The 13,278-nt window shown below is 41.8% G+C and overlaps 1 protein-coding gene across 1 annotated transcript; it reads left to right on the top strand.

The window, feature by feature from the left end:
• Positions 1 to 1,704: 1,704 nt before the first annotated feature.
• On the top strand, positions 1,705 to 3,786 carry LOC124148081 (spidroin-1-like). Its single transcript, XM_048391584.1, has one exon. The coding sequence runs from the start codon at positions 1,705 to 1,707 to the stop codon at positions 3,784 to 3,786; it is 2,082 nt and encodes a 693-aa protein (XP_048247541.1).
• Positions 3,787 to 13,278: the final 9,492 nt, after the last annotated feature.

Here is a 13,278-nt window from a genome sequence, read left to right as displayed (position 1 = left end):
TCTTTTCTTTAAAAATCAATATATTATAGATTTTTCGGCACAAATTTACAAAACTGGAAACATGGTTAGGGCCATGTTGTGCAAATTGATTTCTTACCCCAGTCGACATTGAACCAATTTACTTTTACACAATATTATCTGGCCATTGATTACTTTTTAAAAACCTGTTGCATGAATAAGTGATGGCGAAATAGACATGATGAAATTTAACAACAGTTCTTTCAATTTTCAATTACATGAACACAAACTCGGTGTATTTTCTGTTGCCCCTCATTTTACATCCGGGTCTTCAGCAACCCATGCTTGACGTAAGAGGTGACTAACAGGATAGGGTGGCCAGGCTCGCTTACTTGGTTGATGCATATCATTGTACCCCAATTGCTCATAATATCAGTCACTGTATTGTCAGATCGAGACTCGATTATTGATAGACCGCCGTAATATCGCTGGAATGGTGCTGAGTGCGGTGTTATACAACAAGGAAACAAACAAATATTTTTACATTTAAAATCCAGTATTGTCATGAAAATAGCTTGTGAAATTTCTTTAACTATATATATGATAAGTTTGGGTTTCATGTTTTCAAACGAACTTGTGGATTCTGTGTTTTTTCGGACCCTCTGATCAATCATGGTGTTTCGTAGACAGATGGTGGAATGTGAAGCGGTATGTTTTAGCGCTCAAATTAAACGTAGAATGTTGAGGTTCTTCTATTCTTCTGAAGCATCTCAACATCATCAAAGTAACCTTGAATTTGTAACAAACACCTGCTTAACCTTTGCCATTCAAGGTGTCTGCATGCTCTATTCTTCTGAAACCTCTCATCACATCAAAGTAACCTTGAATTTGTAACAAACACCTGCTTAACCTTTGCCATTCAAGGTGTCTGCATGCTCTATTCTTCTGAAACCTCTCATCATCATCAAAGTAACCTTGAATTTGTAACAAACACCTGCTTAACCTTTTCCATTCAAGGTGTCTGCATGCTCCATTCTTCTGACACCTCTCAACATCATCAAAGTAACCTTGGATTTGTAACAAACACCTGCTTAACCTTTGCCATTCAAGGTGTCTGCATGCTCTATTCTTCTGAAACCTCTCAACATCATCAAAGTAACCTTGAATTTGTAACAAACACCTGCTTAACCTTTGCCATTCAAGGTGCCCGCATGCTCTATTCTTCTAAAACCTCTCAACATCACAGTAACCTTGGATTTGTAACAAACACCTGCTTAACCTTTGCCATTCAAGGTGTCTGCATGCTCTATTCTTCTAAAACCTCTCAACATCATCAAAGTAACCTTGAATTTGTAACAAACACCTGCTTAACCTTTGCCATTCAAGGTGTCTGCATGCTCTATTCTTCTAAAACCTCTTAACATCAAAGTAACCTTGAATTTGTAGCAAACACCTGCTTAACCTTTGCCATTCAAGGTGTCAGCATGCTCTATTCTTCTGAAACCTCTCAACATCATCAAAGTAACCTTGGATTTGTAACAAATACCTGCTTAACCTTTGCCATTCAAGGTGCCTGCATGCTCTATTCTTCTAAAACCTCTCAACATCATCAAAGTAACCTTGAATTTGTAACAAATACCTGCTTAACTTTTGCCATTCAAGGTGTCTGCATGCTCTTCACAGCCCTGTGTGGCATCTGAGACCTGTGTTCCGGTTGCAAGAGCGGATACACACGTGTGTGTGGACATGGCGATAGAAAGTGACTCCGTGCTTGATCATGAAATATGGAAAATCTCCACACAGATGAATGGACAAGTAAAGGACAGCGATCACATGTCACCTGTTAAAGGTGATGCATACGTGTCAACAACAGTGGCCAGTGCACAGGATGGAGCCGGTGTCTCGATATCAGCAGGTAGTGCAGAAGGAGGCGACGGTGTATCGACACCAGTTGAAACAGATGAAGGTGCGGAGGACGGATCATTAGACATTGCTGGCGGAGGTGCAGATGTCCCGTCATCAGTGGACTGTGCAACAGATAGAGCAGGGGTCTCGACAGCAGCAGGCACAGATGAAGGTGAAAGTTTCTCGACATCAGTAGACATTCCTGAGGGAGATGAAGGTGTCTCGACATCATCAGGTGGTGATGAAGGAGGGGAAAGTGTCTCGACATCAGTAGGCAGTGATGAAGGAGGGGAAAGTGTCTCGCCATCAGTAAGCAGTGATGAAGGAGGGGAAAGTGTCTCAACATCAGTAGGTAGTGATGAAGGAGGGGAAAGCGACTCTACATCAGTAGGCAGTAATGAAGGAGGGGAAAGTGTCTCGCCACCAGTAGGCAGTGATGAAGGAGGGGAAAGTGTCTCGACATCACTAGGCAGTGATGAAGGAGGGGAAAGTGACTCTACATCAGTAGGCAGTGGTGAAGGAGGGGAAAATGTCTCGCCACCAATAAGCAGTGATGAAGGAGAGGAAAGTGACTCTACATCACTAGGCAGTGATGAAGGAGGGGAAAGTGACTCTACATCACTAGGCAGTGATGAAGGAGGGGAAAGTGACTCTATATCACTAGGCAGTGATAAAGGAGGGGAAAGTGTCTTGACATCACTAGGCAGTGATGAAGGAGGGGAAAGTGTCTCGACATCACTAGGCAGTGATGAAGGAGGGGAAAGTGACTCTACATCAGTGGGCAGTGGTGAAGGAGGGGAAAATGTCTCGACATCAGTAGGCAGTGATGAAGGAGGGGAAAGTGCCTTGACATCAGTAGGCAGTGATGAAAGTGGGGAAAGTGTCTCGCCACCAATAAGCAGTGATGAAGGAGGGGAAAGTGACTCGACATCACTAGGCAGTGATGAAGGAGGGGAAAGTGTCTCGACATCACTTGGTAGTGATGAAGGAGGGGAAAGTGTCTCGACATCACTAGGCAGTGATGAAGGAGGGGAAAGTGACTCTACATCAGTAGGCAGTGATGAAGGAGGGGAAAATGTCTCGCCACCAATAAGCAGTGATGAAGGAGGGGAAAGTGACTCGACATCAGTAGGCAGTGACGAAGGAGGGGAAAGTGTCTCGACATCACTAGGCAGTGATGAAGGAGGGGAAAGTGTCTTGACATCAGTAGGCAGTGATGAAGGAGGGGAAAGTGTCTCGCCACCAATAAGCAGTCATGGAGGAGGGGAAAGTGTCTCAACATCAGCAGGTAGTGATGAAGGAGGGGAAAGTGTCTCGACATCACTAGGCAGTGATGAAGGAGGGGAAAGTGTCTTGACATCAGTAGGCAGTGATGAAGGAGGGGAAAGTGTCTCGACATCACTAGGCAGTGATGAAGACGGGGAAAGTGACTCTACATCAGTAGGCAGTGGTGAAGGAGGGGAAAATGTCTCGACATCACTAGGCAGTGATGAAGGAGGGGAAAGTGACTCGACATCACTAAGCAGTGATGAAGGAGGGGAAAGTGACTCTACATCAGTAGGCAGAGATGAAGGAGGGGAAAGTGACTCGACATCACTAGGCAGTGATGAAGGAGAGGAAAATGAGTCTACATCAGTAGGCAGTGATGAAGGAGGGGAAAGTGACTCTACATCAGTAGGCAGTGGTGAAGGAGTTGAAAATGTCTCGACATCACTAGGCAGTGATGAAGGAGGGGAAAGTGACTCGACATCAGTAGGCAGTGATGAAGGAGGGGAAAGTGTCTCGCCACCAATAAGCAGTGATGAAGGAGGGGAAAGTGACTCGACATCAGTAGGTAGTGATGAAGGAGGTGAAAGTGTCTCGACATCAGTAGGCAGTGATGAAGGAGGGGAAAGTGACTCTACATCACTAGGCAGTGGTTAAGGAGGGGAAAGTGACTCTTCATCAGTAGGCAGTGATGAAGGAGGGGAAAGTGGCTCGACTTTGCCAGGCAGTGATGAAGGAGGGGAAAGTGTCTCGCCACCAGTAAGCAGTGATGAAAGAGGGGAAAATGACTCGACATCAGTAGGCAGTGATAATAATTAAGCTTTAGGTATGCCTGATGAATGAAATGTCAATCAAATCCAATTTCGTCAAAGCCGAAACTTAAGTTTTTTCTTCAATCAAAGCCATAGCATCATCATCTAAAATTTATTCCTCAACCAGTTAAGTTATTAAAATTTTCTTGACTTCAGCCTTATGCATACCTGATTTGATGCCCAGTTTATATTGTTTGGCCAATTCGACCAGTTCAGACTTTTTCAGCACAGTGACTTGTTCCGTCGAAGGTTGGCTGGCAAAATCCTCAACACTAAACACCATAGTTATTGTTGGCTTTACAAAATATTAGACAATAAACAATTTATTCAATAATTTTGACAAATAATTTGTGATCCATTAAATTTCGATCCCGGACGAGCCCCTTATTTCTGTTACATGTCGATTCCCAAATTGAAACAATACGTTAATCCAGAAATCTGCACATAAAAGAACTTAGTGTGAAACCAACAAGTGGTATACAACCAGCAAATATATTTCAAAAATCACTAAGTCTACAAACCAATATAAATTACTGCACAGCAATTACAATGGCAGTAAACAATAGAGTGGTAATCCAATATTCACTTATTGTCAACAGTATTACAGTTACCTATGTCGCCTATCGAAAGTATTCATGTTTCAAATACAATAATCCAAATACAGACATTTCCTTAGGAAGTGATTAGTTCGTCTTGTAGTATCTGCTGATTGATTTTCGATTGGTGTATTTTCGATTTGTTGCTAACGCCGCACTCAGCAATATTCCAGCGATATGACAGGGGTCTGTAATTAATCAAGTCTGGACCAAACAATCCAGTAATGAGCATGGATCCACGCAATTGGTATACAATGACAACAATCAACCAAGTAAGAGAGCCTGGCCACCCGATCCCGTTAGTCGCCTCTTTCGACAAGCATTGTCGCCTTTTGTGGCAAGCATTGGTTGCTGAAGACGTATTCTGCTCCAGGTCTTCACAGGATGTTATCTAGTCTGCTGCGTATTCCCGAGAGAATTTACAATGTTACTGGACGTTTCTGCTTCAGTGGTTCACCTTTGAGCGTCTTGATCCCCTTCATTAATAGTCCGTGCTCCCAGTTGCCACGTGGGTTCTCTAAACCAACTCCTGCATGTATTAGACTCACAACATTCAAGTAGCCAGGAAGGTTTGAGGCCTTTAGCGATCGAGCTAGGAACACTGCATACAACATGACCGTCACATGGTATGCTAGAACAATACAAGCAGAACTGGAGATGGGAGGTTCGCATAGAGAAAGCCTGCTTCGTCGATTCAGCATATGCTGCCTTTCTGAACAGCAGCAGCTGTTTTGAGAAGTAACCACTGTTCACCCACAATTCCTGCAGGTGTAGAAATAAGTGTTCACTTATGTGAGGTACACAGTTCCCAATACAACACTTCGCATGACAGAACATACAAATTCCTTCCTCTAATAGGATATACATTGAAGTTCTTTTATAAGTACTTCGGGATCGGGTGGCCAGGCATCTGACTTGGTTGATACATGTCATCGATCCCAAATGCGTGGAGCGATGCTCATGATATCAATCACTGGATTGTCTTGTCCAGACTCGATTATTTACAGACCGCCGTTATATAGCTGGAATATTGCTGAGTGCGGCGTTAAATAACAAACCAAGCAACCAAATCAAAAGTACTTGCCACATGTATACGACTTAAGCAATCTGCTGCTATATTAATATTACAGGCTGACAGCCTAAAATTATTCACTCAAAAAACAAATCCCATAACCAGACTATTACTCTGGGACTCGGGCAGGTTCCCTTGTCGATGTTATACATTGTACAGGGGGCACGGGTGGCCGAGTCTTCTAGGGCGCAGCGATTCGCTGAGCAGAGTTGCGTCCCTTGGGCAGGCCAGAAACCTATGATTGTGGGTTCGAATTCCGGTTCGCCCCGATTATGTTTCTAGGTTTGTCAGCACCATACCCGTGCTCGTAGGTTTCACCGAAGTGGTAAACGTCTGAGACCTGCATCACGTCGGGCCTTCCTCCCACATTAAGCTGACACGCCGCGATATAACTGGAATACTGTTAAAAGCGGCGTTAAACCCAACTCACTCACTCACTCACTATACAATGTACATGTGTTATCAGTATACACAACAATATGCCTATTACCCCAGTCCTCACACCACCTTTTAGCAGGCACATACACCATGAAGAGTTCTTTCAAGTTTATGTGTCCGTTTTGATTTCTATGACGTCATACTGCGAATTACAATACACCCAATCATCTTCATAAAATGCTGCGTCACCTTCTTCATAAGCATCGGTGGAGAATTCATGCACGGGCACTGGGTTTGTCTCAACAAACCTGTTAGTACCATTGAAGGTTTCGCAGAAAGGTTTTCACCACTAAATATCAGCTTTAGCACTTGCCTTGAGGCTGACATGATGAGAACTGCACTGTATTTGATAAAATTAATCTTTTATAAATGTCAACTTCTTATGTGCATATATTGCATGCTCAAAGCGCACAGTAAATTAGGTAAACATAATGCTTTTAATTGTATAACAACAGATATTTCAAATAGCAGTATGGAAATGCAATGCTTTGCTGGTCAAAAGGCAAAGAACCGTTTTGAATTTCTATATACAAAGAGGGCCAGATCATATGGAATCCAGGATATCAATTCCTTCTGTAATGATAGTTATAACAGAATGGTATACATGTATGATAGGAAGAATCATCCATCACTTATGTACACGATTTTGGCAAATCAGGTGTAATATGAGCGAAAGAAAGTCTTAAAATGTGTTTTTGTGCACTTTGGTTCATGTATCGAACATATGAATGCTTTCAGAAATACAATTTGTTAGCGCACTAATATCTGAGATTTGCATGGCTCAAGGTTTTAAAGAGAGATTAGCCGTCAATGCAAATAATAATGTTGCATGTACATTCTACAGACAAAAATACCGTAACAGCACCACAAACATTCCTTGTACGTGACATCATAAAACTACATAATGATCTTGCTACTACAAGAGAGTCATCGTCTTTTGTTGGAATAACTGGTAAAACAATGGCTGATGCTGCAGCTAAAGCAGCACTCAACAAATCTGTGACACCACTTCTGATCCCATACACTGATCATAAACCCATGATTAGATCTTATATCCGTTATCTAAATGCAAAAGAAGTGCGACATCCAAGTAGGTAATAAATAAATTACATGAAATTAAACCTAATATCGGTTACATCTACTTGGGTTGTCAGTCCAGATTTGAAGAGGTCATATAATTACGACATTGTCGAATTGGCCATTCTTGTTATACTCATGAATATTTGTGTAAAGGTGAGGATCCCTTGTGGTGAGAGAATCACGGGCAAGCATGTCCTGCTTGACTGTGCTGATTTTTGATCACAAGGGATAAATATATCAAATCATCATCAATTAAGGATTTCTTTCAAAGTGTTTTATTTTTAAAGAAATTGAACTGTTGAAAAATTTTGAATTGTGTAGATAGTTATATACTGAACAACAAAAGTTGACATAGAATAAGATTTAATGCAAAGTTATTTTTTTTACCAAATCTGAAACAATTTCGGTTTGCAACAGATAAAAGACCCCTGTAAGTGTTCAAATGGTTGAATTTGCCATACTGACTTCAGAAAATGCGTGACTTCATAATAAAAAACAACATGAACATGCCAAAATGTCAATTTACCAATCAATAGCGTGTGTGTCCACCTCTGGTTGCGATGCAAGCAACAGATTTTTCGTCTCATGAAATGGACCAGGCGTCGCACAAAGTCCTGTGGGATATCTGTCCATATCTGCTGGAGCATGTTTCGAAGTTCCTGGAGTGTCTGTGGAACACGTGGTTGACGTCGAAGGCGCCGATCCATCAGGGGAGCAAGCCGGCCAGGGGATGACAATCACGTTGTTTTGTTGAAGGGAATCCTGAACAAGTCGAGCAATATGAGGCCGGGCGTTGTCATGTTGAAAGGTAATGCCTGGGCCATGACGACGCTAAACGGTAGAACAACAGGGCCGATGATCTCGTCGCGGTAGCGCTGTCCATTTAGATTTCCCTCTACAACTATCAAACGGGTCCTCTGTCTTGCTGTAATCCCACCCCATACCATAACGCTGCCGCCCCCGAACCGATCTTCTTCCATGACACAAATGCTTGCCGTAAAAGGTGACAATGCTTGTCGTAAAAGGCGACTAACGGGATCGGGTGGTCAGGCTCGCTGACTTGGTTGATGCATGTCATCGATCCCAATTGCGTGGATCGATGCTCAGACTCCATTATTTACTGACCGCCGTCATATAGCTGGAATATTGCTAAGTGCGGCGTTAAACAACAAACCAACCAACTAAACAAATCCATGACACAATGATTGACGTAACGTTCACATCGACGTCGGTACACTCGAATCCGTCCATCGCTGTGGTTGAGGTGAAAAGGAGACTCGTCAGTGAATAGAACTTGTCCCCACTGCATGGCCGTCCAGCGTAGACGCTGTCTGCAACACTGTGGAGTGCTTGACGGTGGTTTTCTGTTAAAATGGGACGTCTGGCGGATCTTCTGGCGACAATCCCTGCACATCTGAGGCGGCGACGTACGGTTTGTGAAGATATTCGTCGAAGGCCAGGGATGCTTCTTTCAGTCACTGTTGCTAGCTGGAATCGATTTCGTAGGTGTGTTGTTCGAATCCAGTTGTTTTGCCGATTATTGATTACGCGTGGCCTGCCACTCCGAGGATGGTCTCTGACTGCAATCGTATGTTGCCAACGTTGCCATAAACACTAATCGGTGTTTCTGTGGACGTTAAATTGTCTTGCAACATCACGTTGACTCGATCCTGCTTCAAGCGTACCAATGCTTCGTACAGGCGTTTCGTAATGTTGAATAATTGCGTAATTTTGTTGGTTGTTGTCAGCACGATGCTAAACAATACATATGGAATCCCGTTAACGCACGTTTTTATACCCATTCTTGGGTAGTGAAATGCATGGGGCTTGCATAAAAGTCAACTTTTGCATGGAATGCATGCTTTTCTGTAGCAGTTGCGTTTTTGTGACTTGATTCCATACATGTACTAGAATACTGAAAACCAAACATTACTTGTGTGAAAAAAACAATAAAATATTGGTGTCACAGGAACTTTTGATGTTGAGTATATTTTATATTGGTATTGTACAATTTGTAACTTAGATGGTTAGTGGCTGTATCCTCAAAGGGGATTGAAGAAGTGTAAAATTATTGTCCCCCTGGGAGGATATGGAAGACCACATCATTCAAAGCACATTAATTCATACCTCAGTTTTAAACGTAGTATACATGTATTTGTGTGTTTTTACTTATGGCGTAATTGCGAATCATCACCAGCAGCTGAAGGGATTGTGTAAATCCTGCTGGGAAATCGTGCAGGTAGCAGAGGTATCGTAAGTCCCCACGGTCCCTTGTATGGCGGCCTAACTTTGGTTACTGGTGATCTATACCTCATTTTTATATTGTGTTGTTGAATGATAATTTATTCTTTCATATGTTCTTGACTTGTTTTAAAATCGAACTTGTGATACTATAGTTATTATACTGTCCATCGTTGACAACTTTTTATTATAAAAGCCTCGTCATGATATGGCTGAAATATTGCCGATGTGACGTTAAATGTATCTCACTCACTCACACTCACTTTCTAGGACTTTTTCTTATGGTTTATTTGAGGGGCACGGGTTGCCAAGTCGTCTAAGGTGCTGCGTTTCGCTGTGCAGAGTTGCGTCCCTTAGACACGCCAGAAACCTATGATTGTGGGCTCGAATCCCGGTTCGCCACGATTATGTTTCTAGGTTTGTCAGCACCATACCCGTGCTCGTAGGTTTCACCGAAGTGGTAAACGTCTGGGACATGCATCACTTCAGGTTTTCCTCCCACATTAAGCTGACACGCAGCGATATAATTGGAATACTGTTAAAAGCGGCGTTAAACCCAACTCACTTACTATAGTTTATTTGAACAAACACAATTCTTATGTGCCCAATGGCGGGGATAGTGATAACGTTCTCTTGTTAAATAAATAATTCGAAACATCTGAACCTATCATAAGGAAGGGTCAAGTTTAGAGTCACTGTGCACATTATTTCCCTCATAGCAAGCCGTGTCTATATTATTTTGGCGAAATATCCCAAGCGGCCGAGGGGTTAAACCTTCACCGTAATAGAGAAACATCATAACTACATGTACATGCATCCGTGGGATTTAGGGAGGCTTTACGTTCTTCACTAAGTAAATCAAGGATGTATGATTATAGTTAAACAGCTGGACCTGTTCCTTCACGCTGAATAATGGAACATGGGGTCTTTTTCAACATCCGCCACAAGCATGAATCCCTGGACCCACTAATGTTGTTATTGTTAATATAAAAGTCAAATATACAAAAACATAATGTCTCATGTATGCTCCTTTACAAACTCTGGTCCAAATATTCCATTACGTCAGTGTATAAATTCAACATCTGAATCAATCACAGAAGCCCTGTGCTTGTGCAGGTATTCATAGATTGTGGAAGCAAAAAAGTTCAAAAATAAAAATGATGAAAAAGATGGGGAAACATCTGCCATATAAATATCACAATTGCTAATCTAAGTGGGCCTGTGTGATTTGCAGCATGAGGGAAATCAAATTCGTTAATGAGAGGTTATACGTATATTTGTACAATGTCCACTTGATCTGAAAGATTTAACGACTCACTCATCGTTGAATCTAAACCGATGGACTCATCGTTTTACACCCAAACCATGTTATTCCTGATGAGTTATTCACTAAAAGTGTAAACATATACAGAGCAACTGACATGTGATCAAGACTAAACTGTAGAAGTTTCGATGACAAGTCAAATACAAAATATGTGTTAACAGTTCTCGCTGGGACTTCAAGTGCATATTTTAAGAGATCAGATGTTTGAATTCTTCTTTCATGTTCGATTTTGAAGAACGTTTTTCCTTTCACTGCCTGGATACGTCTTTAGAGACAAACGTTATGTTTTGAAGGGGTAGAAATATTTTCCTCTCTGCAATCAAAACAACTGGCAAAATGTGCTTGTTGTTTCAGTATGTTATGCCATGCCCCGTCACAAGAGCGAATGCTCATATATATTCCATAACTCATCAATATGTCACAGAGCAACGTTATCTGTAAGGGACGAAGACGTTCCCACACACTACTCGCGGTATGTATGAGCCATCACTATGGAAGGTCCTAACGGTGCTGATAATCAACATCATGCTTGTACAGTTCTCCTCAGCTGGTAACATATCCTTTTGGAAATTCACCCGGGTAGTACAATACGATAATATGATCAGTACCAACCATCAACTGACGTTCCTCGTGGCCAAGTCATTGAATCACTGCGGTAGCCGATGCTCTAGGGAAGGGGACACTTGCAAAAGTTTCTTCTTCGGAAAGGGAATGAACCTGTGTCATCTATATAGTGAGGATGTTTACAACTTGAGTCTTACCAACCTACGGACGACTACTGGAGCCTTGTATAGCCGTGAGTTCTTTTTTAAAAAGCATACGTCAACTACTATTAACAAAATAAATAAGATAAGTCAATATTAATAAAAATGGAAATGTAATTGGAGCGTAACCAACAGGCTACGGGATATTACGGGTTGTCTGTCTGAAGATACTTAGTGATGTTTGTCCCAAGTCATTGACGGAGGGACAGATTCTGATAGGTTGTTAAACGATATTACCCACTGTCGTTTTGTAGAAGAAAACGTATAAGAAGTCAACCCTACATGGAAACCTAAATGAATTCAACCAATACTTCAGATGATATGTTATTAATTTGTGACGTCATGAATTATGTATGACGTCATATCGTATTGTTCCCAACTCAACAATACATCAGTGTGGCATCATATCGTTTCAAATGATCAATCAGTTTTTAGAATTGCTAAAATGCACATGTGCAAATAGCACGCTACCTTTGTTGGTCTAATATATAGAGCTGAACACAAAAGCCTATTCAAAGAAAATGATATAGTGTCACACTGTTCAACGACAAGCCTTCCATTCAATTTATCATTTCATTCAAGAAGTACGAATCAGTGTTACATCACAGTGACATAATTCGAACGATGTGTCTCCCGTAGATTCATTTAAGTTAATATCGGTTAACTTGATCATGAACAGATGTTTTTCGTTAATTTCTTCTGGAATATATTTGCAGTATATTCAGGTTTTACACCTCTGTAACAATATTCCAGTAATATCACGGAGGGGCACATCATATCTTTGCAGGGAATTGAACCAGACTCCTCCAGCATTATCTGTGCGACCAAGATCCGCCCATTGTGTATTCGGTCTTCACGGACCACACTCAGGCTCTTAGCAAAGTTATTACGACCTCAAAATGGCAAAAGGGATGACACTCATTGGTATAAGCTGTCACACACAAACGTCCAAGTGAAGTCATCTTGAATGCAACGTTAAGTCCCATTTCACCTGACCTCATCAATTCACTCAAGTATTCATTTATAGTTATTTAAAATATTCGAATACTGGCAGAATCATATGTTGTAGATAAATCGGAAATATAAATTACAAAGTTAACGTTTCTGTTTAGTGCCAGCCCTCTGCGTAACAAAGGGTCTGGGGACATGGGCATTTGAATGTCCTAGAACGCACTCATATATATGCGTTCAAGCTTAGAGTCCATACCAAGTCAGGATGGTTGGGTAGCTTAGTAGTAAAAATAATGGTTCATAATCACTCGAGTACATTGCCGTGTACCGTCTTGACATTTAATAGACTGTTCCCGATTTTTTTGTTATTTTGCAATTCATCGTTCTCATTCGGAGCCAAACGGACTGTAACCTCCAGCCATGTAACTTGTAACCTCCAGCCATGTAACTTGTAACCTCAGATGTCCATGCCAGGCGTTCAGTCCGATGACGTAGAAGGAACATTGGACGTCGTGGTCGCATGTTATGCTCTTGTAATCGATTCCTCACCGTTCTTGCACTAATCAGACGTAGGCCAGGGAAGCTGTTGGTTGTCAAAGTTTGCAAACTAAAACCGATTTTGCAGGTGGACCAGATGAATATGATTATCTAATCGACGTTACGTTACTCGTGGACGTCCAGAACGTGGTCGATTCCTGGTGTTGTCAACCCAAGCTTGTCCGTATGATGACACGTTAAACTCCAAACGCCTAGCAACAACGTTTTGTGCAATTCTGGTTTGAAGCATCAACATTTCATGCAACCGCTCATTTTCAGATTGGCATGGCATACCGTTTACGAGGTTTTGTCGTCGACAAAGTTGCTTTTCACA

Source organism: Haliotis rufescens, unplaced genomic scaffold (genome assembly GCF_023055435.1).
Source record: "Haliotis rufescens isolate VD_foot unplaced genomic scaffold, xgHalRufe1.0.p SCAF_10, whole genome shotgun sequence".
Taxonomy (NCBI): domain Eukaryota; kingdom Metazoa; phylum Mollusca; class Gastropoda; order Lepetellida; family Haliotidae; genus Haliotis; species Haliotis rufescens.
Note: the sequence above shows the minus strand (reverse complement) of the source record. Positions and strands in the feature narration are given on the sequence as shown.

What these genes read in the sequence shown, in the direction of transcription:
- LOC124148081 (XM_048391584.1), top strand. Translation starts at nt 1,705, where the DNA reads ATGGCGATAGAAAGTGACTCCGTGCTTGATCATGAAATATGGAAAATC.